Genomic DNA, 20026 nt, shown 5'->3' on the forward strand with positions numbered 1-20026 from the left:
ATTCTGGGGAATTGAGAAGATGAGAGGTCTCCTTTAGTCAGCTCCTACAGCCTGATGCACATCAGTGTTGTATGTTAGCAGAGTATTAACACATATGGTAGGGAAGGTGTGATTAGTTCCCACTGGAAGGTGCCAACTGACGGGGCTTCTGTGAGGAAGAACCCGGATCAGGCCTGGACTTCTAGATCAGAAGTGGACGTCATAGGTGTGCTAGACCACAAGGATGTCTACGTAGAAGCGAAGATCCCGACAGGCTTGATGCCTGTGGCTTCTCACATTCTTTTCAGGCCAGTCTCTGTGTGTGGTGAACACAGGCAAACGCTTCATTTTAGCTCACCTGGAGCCCAGAGAGCAACTTCAGGGGTTAGATCCCTTTCCACCATGTGGGCTCCAAGGATTGAACACTCAAGTGGTCAGGCTTGAACTCTTCTTACCACTGAGCCATGCCACTGGCACAGCTTTTGTTTTGAAATCCTTGCTTCACTTATCTCTTCATAAAACCTTCCTCAAATTAATTCATGACACCTATCTTGCCGGGCCTCAGCTGACAATGCCGGGCGCCAAGAATGGCATCCTTATTGTTTGAACCTTCATTTCCGGTTTTGTTCAGTCTCCGAGCCAGCCACCACCATCACCCTTTTCCAATGGCAAGAGGCCCCTCAGTTCATCTACAGGAGTATTACTTTTCCAAAAGTCTGGTGTCTGAGTTCTAATATGAACTCCAGTTTGGTAGAAATCCTGAATCTCATTATGAAATTCCTTAGAATTTTATGAAGACATTGTTTTCCTGCTTTTTTCACTTTGTATTATTTTCATTCCCCAACTCAGAAAATTTCCCTTCCATTTTAGCCACCTTAGCCTTATTTCCTTTAAGGGTTCTGTTATATAGTCCAGGCTGCCTTGAACTCTCTGATCAGGCTCAGCCTGAGTGCTGGGATTTCAGGCATGTGCCATCCTTCCCTAGACACCAGGGGCCTTGTTTTACCTGACTAAGTGTGTTTCTGGGCACCAGAAGCATATGGGGCCCTTGGAGGCCAGAAGAGGACATCGGGTCCCCTGGACCTGGACTTCAGTTGTGAGCTGCCTTGTGGGTACTGGGAATTGAACCTGGGTCATCTGGAAGAGCAGCTATAGTCTTAACTGCCAAGCCACCTCTCTATTCACTTGGCCTTATTTCTTTTGAGACAGGGCGTCATATAACCCAGGCTAGCTTTCATCACCATGGAGTTGAGGATTCCTTTGCTTTCACCTCCCAAGTGGTTTAGCTATGGACTTTTTGTATGTTGTATGTGTGGTGTGCATGTGTGTATGTGTATGGTGTGAATGTGTATACATGTGTGTATGTATGTGTGGTAATTTGAATGAGAATGTACCCTCCCTCGTTCAATTGTTTCAATGCTTGGTCCCTAGTTGGAACTATTTTGGAGGGATTAAGAGGTGTGGCCCTGTTGGAGGAGGTGTGTTACTATGAGCTTTAAGGTTTCAAAAGATTTGTGCCATTCCCAGTGAGCCTCTGCCTCCTATTTGCAGATCAAGATGTGAGCCCTTAGCTGTTCCTGCCTCCATGCTCTGCCATATTGACTCTAATCTTCTAAATCCATAAGCCCAATTAAACTTTTTTTGGGGGGAGGGCTTCAAGACAGGGTTTCTCTGTGTAGCCCTGGATGTCCTGGAACTCATTCTGTAGACCAGGCTGGCCTCAAACTCAGAGATCCACCTGCCTCTGCCTCCCGAGTGCTGGGATTAAAAGCATGCACTATCGGGGCTGGAGAGATGGCTCAGAGGTTAAGAGCACTGGCTGTTCTTCCAGAGGTCCTGAGTTCAATTCCCAGCAACCACATGGTGGCTCACAACCATCTGTAATGAGATCTGGCTCCCTCTTCTGGCCTGAAGGGATATACACAAGCAGAACACTATATACATAATAAATAAATAAATAAACTTTAAAAAAAAAGCATACACGACCATCACCCTGCTTTTAATAATTATTTTGATTTCTTTTTAAGAGTTATTTGTATGTGTATTGGTGTTTTGCCTGAACGTATGTCTGGGTGAAGGTACCATATCCCCTGGAACTGAAATTAGACAATTGTGAACTGCCATGTGGGTACTGAGAATTGAACCCAGGTCCTCTGGAAGAACAACAAGTGCTCTTAACTGCTGAGCCATATCCACCCCAATTTTAAAAAATGGTGTGAAATAAAGAGGCTAAAAATTCAAGAGCAAAGCAAGGGAGGGTATAAGGGAAGGCTTGAAGGAAGAAGGGGAAATGGAAAAATCATATTACAGTCTCAAAAAATAAAAAATAATTTCAAAGGGGCCTTTTTTTTTCCCAAGACAGGGTTTCTCTGTGTAGCCCTGGCTGTCCTGGAAGTTGTTTTGTAGACCAGGCTGGCCTTAAATTCAGAGATCCCCCTCCCTCCACTACTGCTTGGCTTAAAAAGTGCTTTTTTATCCAGAAAAACAATGCTCTTCATCTGAGCACAGCTTCTGCAGTGATAAGCATGGAGGGGTGGGCAGCTGCCCACACAGCCTGGTCAGCCTTACAATCAACAGAATGACGGATAGCACAGCCAAATTGGGTGTACATCTAGCCATGGGTTGTGTTTCAGAGATAGGGTCTCCTGACATAGCCTTGGTCACTCTATAGACCAGGCTGGCCTCGAACTCAGATCTGCCTGCCTCTGCCTCCTAGGTGTGCACCACCACATCTGGCCTCATCACTTCTTAGCAGCACTAAAATCACCAGCCTGGTCTTGCAAACAGAGGTTTATTATAGTGAGGACGAGGACACACAGCCCATTGAATTAGTTTTCAAGAGCAGACTTTCAAAACATATGCCATCAGAAAACAGCAGTTGAGGCCTTTTGTCACCACTCGAGTTATGCTCACATTATCGCACAGTGTTTTGGGAGCCATGCTGCCAAGGGGAAAACAAACAAGATGTCAGAGCACAGATTGGGGGGGGGGCACCCGCTGATCACGGTTCTTTAGTCACATGCCTACTTCCTCAAAACTTTCAAGCATTTATTTATTTATTCATGTGTGTGTGTGTGTGTGTGTGTGTGTGTGTGTGTGTGTGTGTTAGAGAATAACCTGTGGGAATCAGTTCACTCCTTCCAAGCAAGTTCTAGGGACTCAGCTCAGGTTGTCAGGCTTGCTGACAGTTACCGTAACTGCTAAGCTGTCTCAGGTTATTTTTATGTAACTGCACACATTGGCAAAGGTAGACTGCCATTCACAGTGTGAGTGCTGGTCCCAGCCTTCTGTGATAGACTTCTACCACAGTTCTCGGTTCCTTGAGAGGTTATCTAAGCTTATCAATGAGAGAAGCCTAGTGTGATGCCACATGCCTTAAATCACATCAGTTTAGACTGAGGCAGGAGAACAGACATGAGTTTGAGGCAGTTTGAGGTTAGTCTAGGCTACACAGTGAAATCCTGTCTCAAAAACAAACAAACAAACAAAAAAAGACTTTTAATTTATGAATTAATTGAAAATTGAGTTCTGTCACCTTGGCCATACTTGGTCTACTCAAAGTGAATATAGCAAAAGCAGCAACACCTTCCTTCCCATTAGGTGATATGCAGGTGGTAGGGTGCAGGCCTGAAAATCATTCTCATTCCTTATTAATGAGGGGCACACTTACTCCGCTCTCTCAGGAGCTCATAAATGTCAGACCTGCCCTGGGCCAATCCAGGTCCACAGCTCTCCTGCTCCTGGCCCGTCATCCATCTCGTTCTCTGCACTAAGGTGAGTAAAAATGGCAACAATCCCCCCCCCCCCGCCCCCATCTCCCTCCCTTTACCAGGCATGTTGAGAACACAGAACAACTCCCTAAAGTTTTGGGGTAAAGTTCATTAGCAGAACTCATACTTTACATGTGCAAGGCCGGGCATTCACTCCTCCAGCACAAGAAAGACAAAATGCCTTCCCCAAATTGGGAAATTCACGTAGTCAAAAGCTGATCCAGCCCAAACACATTAAATTTGAAACATCCACACTAGATACACCATAACCAAATTTCTGAAAACTGAACAAAAGGGGCTAGAGAGATGGCTCAGAGGTTAAGAGCCCTGGCTGCTCTTCCAGAGGTCCTGAGTTCAATTCCCAGCAACCACATGGTGGCTCTCAACCATCTGGTGCCCTCTTCTGGCCTGCAGGCTACATGCAGGTAGAACACTGAATACATAACAAAACCTTAAAAAAAAACAAAAAAAACAAAAACAAAAACAAAACAAAACAAAAAACTGAACAGAAGTTGGGCAGTAGTGGCCCCACCTTTAATCCCAGCACTGCAAAGGCAGAGGAGGCAGGTCTCAGAGTTCGAGGTCAGCCTGGTCTACAGAGTGAGTTCCAGGACAGTCAGGACTACAAAGAAACCCTGCTGTGGGAGTGGGGGAAGGGAGAGGGGGGACAACATATGACAGTCAACAAAAAACCTGGAATCACAGGGACATTACATCTGGATCACACCTGGATCTACAGAGTGACAGACTCCAGTGACAATAGCTCTCTCAGCACATCCCAGAAGGCAGAAGGACATAGTAAAGCCCTTTCCAAACACTGAGAGAGAATAAACTAATACCAATTAAAAGCCTGATATTGAGTGCGGCAGAAGGACCAGGAGTTCAAGGCAAGCTTTAGATAAAGATTTAGGCTATCCTTGGCTACACAGCAAGTTAAAGGCCAGCCTGAGGTATACAAGATATTTCTTTTTCTTTCTTTCTTTTTTTTTTTTTTGTTTGTTTGTTTGAGACAGGGTTTTTCTGTATAGCTTTGCACCTTTCTTGGAACTTGCTTTGTAGACCAGGCTGGCCTCGAACTCACAGACATATGCCTGTCTCTGCCTCCCGAGTGCTGGGATTAATGGTGTGCACCACCACTGCCCAGCAAGATATTTCAAAACAACACACACACACACACACACACACACACACACACACACACACACTTTAAATAGCGAAGGCCTTCTGGACCAAAACAACTAGAGGTATCACGATACCAGATCTTAAAACACGTCACACAAAGCTACTATGATCAAAGCAGAATGGCATTGCCATATAAACAAAAAACCCAAAAAACCCAAGAGAGTGAAGAGAAACTCCACAGAGTGAAAAAAAAATCTTTTGAAGTAAGGTTTCACTATATAGCCCAGGTTGGCATTAAATTTGAATGTAGTCCAGGCTGGTTTCAAACTTGAAGTAATCCTTTTACCTTAGTTTCCTGAGTACTACAATTATAGGTGTGTGCTACCATAACCAGAAGGAGAAAATATCTTTAAGTCATACATGTAATATAAATTATATTGATAAATTGTCACACGCTGTTGACCCTTGTTGAAAATGTACTCTGGGCTGGGCGGTAGTGGCCTACACCTTTAATCCCAGCACTCAGGAGGCAGAGGCAGGTGGATGTCTGAGTTTGAGGCCAGTATGGTCTACAGAGTGAGATCCAGGACAGCCAGGGCTACACAGAGAAACCCTGTCTCAAAAAAAAACAAAAAAACAAAACAAAACAAAACAAAAACATGGGGCTGGAGAGATGGCTCAGAGGTTAAGAGCACTGCTTGCTCTTCCAAAGGTCCTGAGTTCAATTCCCAGCAACCACATGGTGGCTCACAACCATCTGTAATGAGATCTGGTGCCATCTTCTGGCTTGCAGGGATATGTGCAAACAGAACACTGTATACATAATAAATAAATCTTTAAAAAAAAAAAACAATTCAAGGCAAATTTTTCCCCTCCTCTTTTGGAGATTGGGGGTGGGGTGGGAGTGTTTCACTAAATTGTCCAAGATGGCCTAAAACTTGCAATCAAAACTTTCCTCAGTTCTGGGATTGGGGTGTGTACCGCCGCCCCACCTTGCTCACTGAAAACAGTTTGGATGAAGATAAGGACAACTCAAGGGAAATATTAACCAAATGGAGATAAAGACAACTTATGAATGAAGCAACCCAAGTGGGGACTGAACTCAGAGTCCAACCTGCCAAGGGCCTATGAAGGCACAGTCTCCTCACTTGTACTGTGAGTATGAAACTGTTGACATGTAGCTGTATGTGCCAAGATCACAAGAACTATCAATTTTCTCTCTCTCTCTTTTCCTGAGACAGGGTGTTTCTCTGTGTAACAGCTCTGGCTGTCTTGGAACTCACTTTTTAGACCAGGCTGGCCTTGAACTCAGATCAACCTGCCTCTGCCTCCCAGGTGCTGGGATTAAAGGAGTACACTACCACTGCCTGGCTTTCTTTTTAAAGACAGAGTCTTTCTATATAGCCCCGACTGTCCTGGGACTGGATATGTAGCCCAGGCTGGCCTGGAACTGACAAAAGATCCATCTGCCTCTACCTCCCAGTGCTAGGATCAAAGGTGTGTGTTATGCTTTGCTAATTCTCATTTTCTTTGAGATGGTTTTGCAATTAACCCAGACTGGCTCCCAAACTCCCTAAGCAGCCAACGATGACCTTGAACTTCCCAATCCTCCTGTGCACACACACGCATACACACAGCACAATACCTGGTTTTATGTGATGCTGGGATCTTAAACCCAGTCAGACCTTTTTACAGAAAGTACATTTTTTCTTTTAAAAAAAGTGCATTTTTATACAGCGGTTTCTTTTTTAATTAAGGTAAAATTTAAGTCGCAAAGCAGAGCTTACCTTTGTCGCCCCATGTGTCTCGGGTTTTGTAGGTGGTAACACTTCTTGAGGTATGGACTACTCTCCTCCCACATGTATACCTCCAAAGAGCCATCAATGTATGTGACAATGACATGGAGGGGATCCTTCAAAAGACACCCAGATGTGAGTGGACAGGAGTCAAGATCGGATCAAAATACAGGGAAAGGGCCAATGAGGCGGCCCATCAGGTAAAGGCCTTTGCTGAGCAAGCCTGGCGCTCTGAGCTCCATTCCTGGAGCCCACGTAAGGGTGGAAGGAGAGAGTACTAACTCCAGAAAGTTGGCTTCCAGCCTCTGCATGTGCACATGCATGCACACGCACACACCTTAACAGTAATAAGTTAAAAAAATGTAAATTTAGCCATGTGCTGGTAACATGCCTTTAATCCCAGCACTCTGGAGGCAGAGGCAGGTGGATATCTGTGAGTTCGAGGCCAGCCTGGTCTACAAAGCAAGTTCCAGGACAACCAGGGCTACACAGAGAAACCCTGTCTTGAAAGAAATAAAAAAATTAAAAACAAACAAACAAAAAATCCTGGAAAGGAAGCATCCCAAACATACCACCAGTAATCTCATGATCTCTGCTGGGTAGTCTTGAAATCTCTGCAACTGGAAGCCATTCATGTTGTAGACTAATAGAGATGTCCCACTTGAACACACAATCACATCCTTATCACTGACTCCCATCCATTCTGGGGTCTCTATGTCGTTTGGCAACCTGAAGCTTGCTACTAGACGTGCTGTTCCATACAAAACACACACAAAATACATAGGCAATTTTTGAATCATTTAAGTCAGAGCAAAATTCTTAATGCTGAGTGAAAAGCATACCCTACTTCCACAGGACTCTAGTCTGGTAAGAGGCCATGAAGACAGTCCGTGGACTGACCATGTCCTCGACCATGGAAAGACAGGCTGTGACGCAGTGACAGTGTGGACAATCAGTAATAGCTCAAGCATTGCAAAGACACCTTTACTGGGAAAGGACATTAGAACCCAGTCCCTAACCCATAATAGAAATGGAAACATGTTTGAGCAGGGTAGAGTAGTGACCAGGTGATGTCACCACAAACAGGCATTCACATTTAGCTAAGGAGCCCTTCTGCTCCCTTTACAAAGACTTGCATCACCACAAGGTGACATATGCCTTTAATCCCAGAGTCTAGTGGATCTCTGAGTTCGAGGCCAGCCTGATCTACAGTGTGAGTTCCAGCACAGCCAGGGCTATAGAGAGACCCTATCTCAAAAAACAGAACAAAGTCATGCACTTGTGGCTTAATGTGAGTACTTGTGGGAGAGGAGAAAATAGAGTTTCTTTAAAAATTGTTTTTACATGATTATGTTTGTGTAGGTGTTCATGTCACGAGCACACATGTGGAGGTCAGGGGACACCTTGAGGAACGTAGTTCTCTCCCTTCCACCATGTGGGACCCCAGGAATTAAACGAAATTGTCAGGCTTCATAGTCAACTGTTCCTATCTCTAGGCCACTGTTTCTCAACCTTCCTAACACTGTGACCTTTTAATACAGTTCCTCATGTTGTGGGGACCCCATAAAGTCATTTTCACTGCTACATCATAACTAAGTTTGCGGTCATAATGTAAATATTTTGAGATAGAGGTTTGTTAAAAGGGTCATGACCCACAGGTTGAGAACCACTGCTCTAAGCCATTTTTTTGCCAATCTCGTAATATAGGCTTTTTTTGGTTTGGTTTGGTTTTTTGAGACAGGGTTTCTCTGTGTAACAGCCCTGGCTGTCCTGGAACTTGCTTTGTAGACCAGGCTGGCCTCGAACTCACAGACATCCATCCACCTGCCTCTGCCTCCAGAGTGCTGGGATTAAACGCGTGCACCAGTATTGGCCTTTTTATTTATTTATTTATTTATTTATTTATTTATTTATTTATTTATTTATTTATTTATTTATTTATTTTTTAACTATCATTAGTGTGTATGTGTATCTGCATGCATGAATGTGCACACTCTAAGCCATCTCTCCAGCCTGATCTTTGTTTCTGAGACGGCACCCTCTATGAAGCTTTTCAGCCTCAGTCTCCCGATTTGGGACATGTGCCATCATGCCCGGCTTGAGAAATTCCTAAGGTGGTGAGGTTTACCTTTAGCATTTACTCCGTTCTCGGTCCTTTCCAGTTCTATATCAAATGTGACAAATCTCGAGACTTTACGGGGCCCCCTCTGGGACAGCAACGTTATCCTGTCTTCCCTCCGCGGGGTCCAGAAGGCTTTGAAGCTTAATGTATAGTTGATAATGGTACACACAGGGGTGGGGTATTCCGACGGCCTCAGTAAGCTGTTCATGAGAAACACCTGCAGAGAGAGCATTGCGTGGCGTCCTCAGTGAAGAGTAATGCTGCAGCTTCTGGCACCCCTGCAACTCCAGGCACAGGACTTTAGGAAGAAGCTCACATGCGGCTGCCTCTGTCCTTCACTGCAGACAGGGCTGAGCACTCCTTGCCTCCACTTAATGTACGAGGGGCTCACCGTCTTCCTGTCTCTCCCGCCATTTTCTGAGACAGAAAGAGAATAGAGTCCCTGACCCAGGTCAAAGGGCAACTCAGTCATCCTCCTCTAATGGACTCCTCATCAGACAGAAGTACAAGTTTTCTGTGCAGAGGACTAGTCCAGGGCTGTTTGATTTTATTTTATTTTTTTAAATGAGGAGTCATTGAGACTGTCTTACTGTAACCCAGGCTGGCTCTGAAAGTACAGCAACGTACAAAAGCAAATAAATATGCATGGGCCCTGAGGAAGTACTTGGCCTTGGAGCAGACCATCTGCCTCACAGTACCTATGAGCTAGGCACCAGAGAGCAGGGAGTAAAGAGGGAATGGAGTATGAAGAGCACTGGGTATGTGTAGATCCTCTTTTTTCCCCCACAATCCATTGGTCACTGGGCCAGAAGGGCAGAAGCGGCAAGCAGGGCCTTGTCCCGCCTGTGAGCAAGACAGAAATAGCCTTCCTGCAGACTGCTTCAGTGTTACAGCTCAGCTTTATTTCAGAGTAAAGGAAATATACAGGATAGGGGCAGTGGCTGGGGCATCACCCAATTTGCATTAAACAGCATGCTCCTATCATAAGACTCTAAATGTGGCAGCAGGGTCCTATCATAAAGCTGCTAACACCATGTCTGATTACCATATGGGCAGCAGGGGGAAAGCTTCTGCGAGGGAACTGTCAAGGGTCACACCTTAGATAAGTCAGGCATCCCTGCTTATTCTCCAAATAAAGTTAGGTAGAGAGCAGGAAGCCTTCGCTGGGGGAGACGGGGGTGGGGAGTGGAGTAAGGGGGGAGGGGGAGGTGTCCTCCATATTGTGCTGAGCTCGGAGAGACCTGCCAGGCCATGATAGACTGCAACATGTGACCAGCAGGGCCTCCCAACATATGTCGGCACGAGTCTGAAATCCAGCACTGGAGGTGGATTCCTGGGGAAGGTAGAAGTGTAGTCCAGCGACAGGAAGATTGCTGTGAGTTCAGGGCCAGCAAAATAAAGAAGGTTTCCAGGGAGCCTTATTCCACCTGCCTTTGGCTGAACCAGGCCTCAGGGACACTTTTCACTAACAGACATTTGCCATTGGGACTGGGCATGACTGCCTCCCAGAGTATCACATCCCGACTGTGGGGATGACTTCTGCTTGTGGTAGGGCTCAGGAGAGAGGAGCAGTCTGCCTGGTCCTCCCCGAGGGCTGGACCTTCCTTGATTCTCCCCGCCCTGGAGTTGAAGTTGCTAGAACAGACCTACCTTTGGCAAGACATGTGGGTGCTTCTTATTCAGGTAGACCCATTTCCTCTGAGGAGAGCAGTAGAGTTGGTTAACAGCAAATTCAAACACATGGACTCTAGAAATAAGGTGTAAGTCGGGAATCCTGAATATGTGGAGGTTACCGGAAATGTCACCTGCCTGAAATCAAAGGACCAGCAGCTGATCAGTAGGAAAACTTGAAGTATGACGGAAGTGGCACTACCAGCTCTGAGAAGCACTGGCCTGCCTCCCAGAGAGGTTGGGATGATCCCATGGAGTAAGACTTTCCAGAGCCCGGACGGAGAGACAGCTCAGTGGATAAGTACTGTGCCTGCCTCGGGAGGCTCACCCTTGCTGGCTCCAAGGGATCCAAAGCTCTCTCTTCTGGACTTTGTGGGCACCTGTACCCACACACAGTCGAGTAATTAAAAATACAGCTTTTTAAAAAATGAGACCTTCTGGGGCTCGAGAGGTGGTGCAGAGATTTTTCTTTCTTTCTTTTTTTTTCTCCCGAGACAGGGTTTCTCTGTGTAGTTTTGGTGCCTTTTCTGGAACTCAATCTGTAGCCCAGGCTGGCCTCCAACTCACAGAGATCCACCTGCCAATGCCTCCCAAGTACTGGAATTTATTAAAGGCGTGCACTACCACTGCCTGGTGGTGCAGGGGTTTTTTGTTTTTGTTTTTGTTTTTTTTAAAAAAAAGATTTATTATTTATCATGTATACAGTGTTCTGTCTGTATACCAGAAGAGGGCATCAGATCTCATTTTAGATGGTTGTGAGCCACCATGTGGTTGCTGGGGATTGAACTCAGGACTTCTGGAGGAGCAGTCACTGATCTTAACCTCTGAACCATCTCTCCAGCCCAGTGCAGAGGTTTTTAAGAGCACTTATTCTTCTAGAGAATATAGGTTCAACTCCAGCACTCACAAAGCATCTCACAACTGTAACGCCAGTATCAGGGGCTCCAGTGGCTTATTCTGACCTCCAAGGGCACTAAGCATAGTGCACCACCATGCCTAGCATGATTTTTCTTTTTCTAAGAGACTTTTGCAGGGCCAGGTGGTGGTGTCGCATGTCTTTAATCCCAGTACTTGGGAGGCAGAGGCAGGTGGATCTCTGGGTTCAAGGCCACCTTAGTCTACATAGTGAGTTCCAGGACAGCCAGGCCTATACAGAGAAACCCTCTCAAAATTTAAAACCAAAACAAAACAAAAAACTTTTGTAGGGCATGGTAGCATATGTCTTTAACCCCAGCACTCAGGAGGTAGAGCCAGGCTCATCTCTGAGTTTGAAGACAGCATGATCTACACAGTGACTTCTAGGCTAGCCAGGACTACATCATGAGACTTTTACTAAAAAAAAAAAAACAGACACACACATATGAGAGAGATTTTCTAAGCCCTAAAACATTCTTCCCCAAGGACTCACTTGAGTATCAACATTATCCTTTTTTCCTTAGTATCTGATAAAATTCATATTTTTCTCTCACTATCTCTGTCCAAGTTACAGACTCCAAATAATAAACATTTGAAAGAAGCAAAAATGTGAAATCATTTAGAAAAATTGTAATATGTATATGTGTGCATGTGTATGTAGATGTGCATACCTGTACATACATGGAGGCCAGAGAAGGATGTCAGGTGCCCTGTTCTATCACTCTCCACCTTGTTCCCTTGAGAGTCTTATTGAACCCAGAGCTAGGCTGGCTAGCAGCCAGCAAGCCCCAGTCTGCTGTGGAACAATCCTTTTCTATACTATGAATATGTATGACTCTCATTGGTTAAAAAGCTGACAGGCTGGTTGGTGTTCAGGAAGCTAGGCAGGAAAAGCCAACTGAAAATGATGGGAAGGAGGGTGGAGTCTTGAGAGATGACAGCTGCCGAGCAAGCAGGAGGTATAGAAGATGAGGTAACAAGCCATGAGCCACTTGGCAATGCATAAATAGAAATATGGATTAATTTAAATGTAAGAGTTAGCTAGTAACAAGCCTGAGCTATCAGCCGAGCATTTGTAAATAATATTAAACCTCTGAGTTGGTTATTTGGGAGGAAGCAGTCAGGACAGGAAATATCCATTTATACCAGTCACCCTTTTGTTTCCAACCCCAACAACACTGGGGTTGCTGGCACATTTAGCTACATTCCACTTTTTATGCAAGTGCCAGGGATTTGAACTCAGGTCTTCATGCTTGCACAGGAAACATTCCTATCCACTAAGCCATCTCTCCCTGGGCCCCTAGGAAAATCTTTTTGTATTGTTTATAAAAGAATGGCTTAGGAGCAGAGTGAGGGTGGCACACGCTTTTAATCCTAACACTTGAGAGACAGAGGCAGGCAGATCTCTGAGTTTGATGCTGGCCTGGTCTACCAAGCAAGTTCTAGGATAGCAAGGCTACACAAAGAGACCTTGTCTCAAAACCACCACCACCACCCCTCCAAAAAAAAGAAAAAAAAAAAAAAGAAAATGGCTTAGGAAATGTACACGTGATTAAACCAAAGGCATGGTCATTTTTTGGTTTTGTTTTTTCAAAACAGGGTTTTTCTCTGTAGCTTTGGAGCCTGTCCAGGAACTCACTCTGTAGACCAGGCTGGCCTGGAACTCACAGAGATCCGCCTGCCTCTGCCTCTGGAGTGTGCCACCACAGCCTGACTAGTGGACATTTCTACGCCATCATTTATTGTGATTGACTCTCAGGGTTTGCAGAGATGACTCCAAGAGGCTGAATTGAGATTTGACAGTAATAGAGCCTCAAATTAGCAAGTGTTTTGTACTATATGCCTACTCTAGATTTGGGGGTCACTTACCAAGACGATTGGACCATCTTTTGTAAGGACAGCTTTCAGTGTTTGACAGGAAGAGAACATGCTGTTAGTTGCCAGAGCATCCTTGTCATAACAGTTCCACACTTTGATGGTCGCTTCCATATCCACGGTGATCGCCAGGCACAGCTCTGGGAGGGTGGCCAGTCTCATGATATAGGTAGGCTGTACTGGGCTTATCCAGGTCATGACACCCTAGGGAACAAGAGCAGCATGTGTCTGAGGAACTATTTCCATTGCTTTCACCCACCAACTTTATTTGGAAGCCTTTTCCAAATTGGAACTACTGCTTACAAGAAGAGGATACAAAAATTCTAAGCCTCTCTAGCTGGCCATGTGGTACATGCCTATCACCCAGCCCAGGGAGGCAGAGGCAGGGGGGCACCACAAGTTTGAGGCCAGACTAGTCTACAATATCAAGACCAGTTGGGGCTATACTACAAGACTATCTCAAAAAAGAGTAACAGACACAACAAAAAAGAAAAATATAAACATCTAGACTACCTGGGGGCAGACATGAGAACGGGACCATATGCTCTATGCTCAGAGGCAAACATTCACTACAGACTGCCTCCCAAGTCCTGGGATTAAAGGTGCGCACCACCATCACCCAGCTACCAAACTCTGTGAAGCTATTATCATCACTCAATACCAAAGCTACATAAAAGACATAACAAAAACAAACAAACAAACAGGAAAGGGAAAGTAACAGCCAATCCCCCTGATAAATACAGAAATTCTCAACAAAATATTTGCAAACTGAATTCAAGAGTACACCAAGGGGCTGGAAAAATGGCTCAGTGATCATGAGAATCTACTCTTCTTCCAAAAGACTCAAGTTCAGTTTCTAGCACTCACCTAGGGTGGTCATAATTTCCTGTAACTTCAGCTCCAGGGTAGCCAATGCTCTCTTCTGGATCTACAGGTACCTGCACTTGTGTGCATATACTTCCTCCTCCCATATAAACAATTTAAAAATAATAAAAACAAATCTTAAGCCAGGCAGTGTCAGTGCACGCCTTTAATCCCAGCACTCAGTAGGCAGAGGCAAGTGGATCTCTGTGAGTTCAAAGCCAGCCTGGTCTACAGGGTGAGTTCCAGGATAGCTAGGGCTGTTACACAGAAAAACCTCGTCTTGAAAAACCAAAAAATAAATAAAAATTAAAAAAAAAAAACCTTAAAGAATATACCAAGCTGAGTGGTGGTGATGACCCATGCCTTTAATCCAAGCACTCGGGAGGCAGAGTCAGGTAGATCTCTTGAGTTCAAGGCCAGCCTGGTCTACAAAGTGAGTTCCAGGACAGCCAGGGCTACACAGAGAAACCCTGTCTCTGGGGGGGAAAAAGGAAAAAGAAAGAACATACCAAAAAGATCACTCACCATGACCAAGCTGGCTTTATTATAAAGGAGCAGGCATGGTTTAATATACATGAAAACAATGTTATAAGTGACATAAATGGACTCAAGGATAGAAATCGAATGACAATAGATGGAGGGAAAGGCGAATCCAACATCTAAGTCCTGAAGGAGCAGAACAGAAGGAACATATTTCAACACAGTGGAGGCCTTACTTGACAAACTGTCCTTGTCAGTTTTTGTTTGTTTTTGTTTTTATTGGCAGCGATTTTGTGGGTCAGTGGGTGTGTGGGTGAACTTGACACAAGCTAGAGCTACCTGAGAAGAGGAACCTCAACCGAGAAAACATCTCCGTCAGATTGCTTCTAAGCAAGTCTGTAGGGCATTTTCCTAATTAATTAATGTGGGAGGACTTGGCCACTGTGGGTGGTGCCGCTCCGGGGCAGGTAGTACTGGGTGGTATAAGAAAGAGAACTGAGCAAGCCATGAAGAGTGAGCCAGTACGGAGAGCCCCTTCTCTGCCTCTGCTTCAGTTCCTGCCTCAGCCCCCTGGAAGACTAACCTGTGAGCTCTCCTCCCTAAGTTGCTTTTGGTCACGGTCTTTATCACAGTAACAGAAAGCACACTCGCACACAAACCTGTAGCCAACCTATATTAAATAGTAAATGTTAGGTCTCAGACTGTCCAGGGATCCAGAGATGAGCTCAAGCTGGACTATAGGACTTCTGGTGATAGATAAAAGTTAGCATCCCCCCAGGAACTTCTGAAACCAGCTCCCATCTGCCAAAAGGCGTTACTTCCCTTCTGGTTGAAGGGATATGGGGCTCCATTGACATATACTTATGGCTGCATATCAAAGCAGCCCCCAGGCTCCCTGGTCCCTACTCACAAGTACTTGTTCTAGATGTCAAAGCACGCATACCGTCTCCCGGCCCTTCCCTCTCGCAGCTACTCACCCCCAGAACTCACTCTTCTCTCATTACTTGCTCTCCCTGGGCTCCGTTCTCTGTCTCCTGCTATCTCCACCTTCTCTCCTGTTCTCCCCCGCTTCCCTAGCTCTGGCCAAGTCCAGTCTGCCGGCCATGTCCAGTCTACTTCTTTCTCTCTGCTCTGGACTCTTCCAGATGCCTTTGGCTATTCTCTCATATCTACAATAAAAACTGTAATCATGGCATGGAGCAATCCCGTTGGCAGCTTCTTTACTGTACCCTCTTGGACTCAAAACAAAAAACATGGGGTTGGGGATTTAGCTCAGTGGTAGAGCGCTTGCCTAGCAAGCACAAGGCCCTGGGTTCGATCCTCAGCTCCAGAAAAAAAAAAAAAAAGAAAAGAAAAAAGAAAAAAAAAGAAAAAGAAAACAACAACAAAAAAAACCCCAACAACCTCAAAGCATTTACAGCAACATCAGAAACAAGACACTCTTATTTGACTCTTAAAGCAGTACGGTATTGTTCTAGCTAGAGCAATAACCCAACAGAAGCAAACACAAGGGATGCCAATAGGACAGGAGAAGCTAAAGTAACCTTATTTGCAAACACTGATTCAGTACTGAAGAGATTCTGAAGACTCCACCAGAGAACTCTTAAGACTGATAAGTTTCCAGCAAATTGACAGGCTGCAAAATTAACATAAAACAAACACAAATCAGGGCCCTTCCCATTACCAATAAACAAATTGCAACCAGGGAAGCAGTCAGGTCCACAGCAGCCTCAAAACAAGAACAAAACCCTGGAGTAAGGGGCTGGAGTGATGGGTCAGCAGTTGAGAGCAATCACTGCTCTTGCAGAGGACCCCAGCTGGGGTCCCAGAGCCTACACAACATCTCAGAGTCACCTCTAACAATCTAACACTCTCTGGGCTCTGCCGGCCCACCAGCCATAAACTCTCACCCCCACATATGCATATAAAATAAAAAAATAAATATTAAAAAAACGAAAACTTTAAGACACTGAGAGGCGCTGGAGGATGATTCAGCAGGGAACCCGGTTCAGTGCCCAGCACCCACAGCTTACAACCATCTGAAACTCCAGTTCTAAGGGACCTGACACCCTCCTGACCTTCACTGGCACTGGGCACACATGTGGTGTGTGTATATTCAGGGAAAACACTCCTACATATAAAATGAATAAATCTTAAAAAAAAAAAATGAGGGCAGAACCAGGAGTGTGGTGCACACCTTAAACCCAAGCACTGGGGAGGCAGAGGCAGGTTTATCTACGTAGGGAGTTCCAGAATAGCCTGGGCTGTACAAGGAGATTCCATCTCAAAAACAAAAAAGATGAACTGAGGATTCAGGTCCAGGTCCTGGTCACTTCTGCTCCTCCTCTGCCAGACTCACCTCTCGAATATCCCAGGTGGTAAGCCGAGTCATAGAACTCACCACACAGACAGTTGATTTTCCTTGTCCATTATATGTTAAGCCACTCCCTGAGAGATAGTACGCTGTTCCCTGAACTCCTGCAAGGAAACCCCAACATTATAGGGACACCAGATAGTTGAGGGGTGACTCAAACCAAAACAAGGTATGTTTGTGTTTTTCTCTCTCTCTCTCTGTGGGAAGGCTTGGGCAACAGCTGTAGAAAGGATGGAGAGGGAGTCACAGCCAGTCAAGCTGCAGGTTGGCCTCTGGCCCGGGTGTTTTTACTCTTTAATCTGTTTCTACAGATACAAAACTGGTACTAGGAGTCAGGAGTGTAACTCGGTCAGTAGAGTGCTAGGTTCTATTCCTAGAGTCCCATAAACCCTAATCCTAACACTCATTTGGGGGCAGAAGGATCTGAAGTTCAAAGTCATTGCTGTTTGCTACATGAAGAGTCATTGTTGTCAGCCTATGGTACATGAGACCCTTCCTTTAAAAAACAAAACAGGGCTGGAGAGATGGCTCAGCGGTTAAGAGCACTGGCTGCTCTTCCAGAGGTCCTGAGTTCAATTCCCAGCAACCACATGGTGGCTCACAACCATCTGTAATGAGATCTGGTGCCCTCTTCTGGCTTGCAGGCATACACGCAGGCAGAACATTGTATACATAATTAATAAATAAATCTTAAAAAAAAAAAAAGCCAGGTGTGGTGCTGTACCTCCAGTCCCATCGAAGGCAAGTGGCAGATCTTGAGTTTGAGGCCAGTCTGGTCTACATATTGAGTTCCAGGCCAGTCACAGCTATGTAGTAAGGCCTTGTCTCAAAATAAGAAAAGTTAAGACTCTTCCCATCAGGAGAATGGATTCCACAAAGTTGTCTTCTGATATACACACGATGTGGTATATACATACATCACATATGCACACACAAAAAATTGTAAGTGTAAGAAATTTAAAGTATCTCTCCATCAGAGAACTGTCACAAGGAGGTTTTAGGGAAAGGTAAATAATAAAGCCTATGCTATTTAGTAATTTCCCCATTCAATTTTCTGTATATTCTGGGGAGGGTAGGAAGCCTCTGGGGAAATGGAGTGATAGGGCTGGGCTGGCTTTACACTGTTAAGCAATCACTCTGGGTCTTCCATTCAGATCACAGGAGACAAGAATCAGGATTGGTTCCATGGCTAGACAACAAGCCCAACCCATTAAATTTTAATGACCCTTCTCCTATGAGAATGTAACACTGCATAGAATGGGAAAAATATCAAATGGGTGTCTCTTCTAGGATACCCACGCCCATACCAAAGTCCCCAGACATTTCTTTGTAGATGAAGTCTTCTGGCTTTGCCCGAGACATAGAGTGTTCTTGCCTAGTTTTGCGAAGGAAGTACTCCTTCCACGTCTGTGCACCCAGGATATCTAGAGATAAGTCGTAACAGAGCCATCTCTTCAGACACAGCTTCCTGCAAGGCACAGTCACAATCCGGGTCAGCTCACCTTCTCGGAGCCCCTGTTAAAGTGCATGAACTTCTCATCACATTCATCTTCCTGGGTGTATCTCACACACCAGAGGTCCGGGTGCAGACTTAGAACCCCCCCCTCTCCCCCCACTCTTCCTTTCTGGGCCCCATCCTGCCCCTTTCCTTACCTCCATAGGGAATCACTGGTTGCAACCAAATTCCAGCTCTACAGGAGAGAAAGGAGTCCTTAAGCCAGCATGCTCTCATGCTCTGGGCTGGGCCTACACAGGTTCATCAAACTCAATCCCAGCTCTCCAGGCCCAGCTAGCCTAGGGACACCTACCCCAAGCAAACACAAGTCATCTTGTGAGAGCTTGGAGGAAGGAAGAACAGTCTATTTGACATGGGAGCCTCAAGGGCCTCACATATCAGCAGCACAACTCCACACATCAACTTGTTCCTTTAACAGAATTTTGTTGTTGCTGCTATTATTTTTTGCAATAGGGTCTCTAGTAACCTAGGCTGGCTTTAAATTCGCCATTTAATTGACTATGACCCAAATTCCTGATTCTCTTGCTTCTACCGCTCATGCGCTTCGATTACAGACATGCGCCAACACTCCTGGCTCATTTGACAGGATTTGAGGTCTTCAGAGTGAATGACGCTAACCCATGAGCCCTCAACATACCCCTTGGCTATTCTGCAGCTTGACACTCCCGTTGGTCAAGAGAAGCAAATGAGTCCCCGAGATGCTAGGGTGTCAGAGCTGCGTGGACAGGTCTGAATAAGGTAAGTTTAAGGAATGAAGGAAGGCTGGGTGAGTTAGCTGGGGTAGCTAACTCCGTGGCTGGGGTGAATGGCCAAAGGGGCCTTTTTTAGGAATATACAAAGTGGAGGCGTTCAGGCACAGGGCTGGTTAATTAGACAGCAGTGAAAAGTGGAGAGACTACCTTGTTTACTTGGGCAGCCTGTAGCAAGCTGAAGGCATCTAGATAGGAGAAGATTTTCATCACCGGCACATTAGGCAAATGGATCTCCATCTTACGTGGCCTAAGCCCACATTCGCTCTTCTCCTCAGCTTGCTCTGACTTTAAAGGTTTGGCCAAAGATGGCAGCATTTAGCGGGATTGCCACCTGCACCTCATCTGCACCTCATCTGCACCTCATCAGGCTTTGATTGACATGAGCTGCAGGCGTGCAGACTCTCAGCCTGACCCCCCACTCCTGTCTTCCCTGGAGCCAGATGCACACAGCTGAGAGTGTCCACACTGAAATTCACTCCGCAGTGTTGTTCATTGCATAGATGACCCCACCACCACCTTCCTGGATCTGTGGACCAAAGGAACATGAGCTGGGGAAGCCCTGATTGCTGATGTACTTGTCAGAACTTTCTAGAAAATACCAAGTAACACACTCATTTTCAGTGGATTCACTTGTGTGAAGCCCATTAGGTTGCTCCAAATTACTGGCATAGGTAATCTGCTTTCCATGTCTATGTCTACCTTGAGAATGGAATTAGATTGGTAGGGTCCACTTCTCAGTGCCAGTACAGTCTCTGAGATTTTGTACTTATGTATTTAGCTTTCTAGAAGA

The 20026-nt window shown here is 45.5% G+C and overlaps 1 protein-coding gene across 2 annotated transcripts; it reads right to left on the reverse strand.

Annotated features, from left to right (window-relative positions):
• Nucleotides 1-2814: 2814 nt before the first annotated feature.
• Nucleotides 2815-19528, reverse strand: Fbxw12 (F-box and WD repeat domain containing 12). Of its 2 annotated transcripts, none has more exons than XM_059267120.1 (10): nt 19384-19528; nt 18622-18659; nt 18276-18436; nt 16954-17072; nt 13245-13454; nt 10440-10598; nt 8796-9006; nt 7240-7418; nt 6659-6783; nt 2815-2920 (listed from the first exon to the last, which is right to left on the reverse strand). In XM_059267120.1, the coding sequence occupies exons 1-10, from the start codon at nt 19471-19473 to the stop codon at nt 2815-2817; spliced, it is 1398 nt and encodes a 465-aa protein (XP_059123103.1). In that variant the 5' UTR covers nt 19474-19528. The 2 variants fall into 2 exon arrangements, with proteins under 2 accessions (XP_059123103.1, XP_059123104.1); XM_059267121.1 differs by having other exon boundaries at nt 10440-10594; nt 13241-13454.
• Nucleotides 19529-20026: the final 498 nt, after the last annotated feature.

Source organism: Peromyscus eremicus, chromosome 7 (genome assembly GCF_949786415.1).
Source record: "Peromyscus eremicus chromosome 7, PerEre_H2_v1, whole genome shotgun sequence".
In the NCBI taxonomy this organism is placed as follows: Eukaryota; Metazoa; Chordata; class Mammalia; order Rodentia; family Cricetidae; genus Peromyscus; species Peromyscus eremicus.

Excerpts from the sequence above, each read along its gene's own strand:
- Fbxw12 (XM_059267120.1), bottom strand. The coding sequence starts at position 19,473 with ATGGAGATCCATTTGCCTAATGTGCCGGTGATGAAAATCTTCTCCTAT. Across the intron at positions 10,599-13,244 it reads AAGATGGTCCAATCGTCTTG|GCAGGTGACATTTCCGGTAA; the intron begins GTAAGTGACCCC and ends CTTTGATTTCAG. Across the intron at positions 7,419-8,795 it reads GAACGGAGTAAATGCTAAAG|CACGTCTAGTAGCAAGCTTC; the intron begins GTAAACCTCACC and ends TGTATGGAACAG.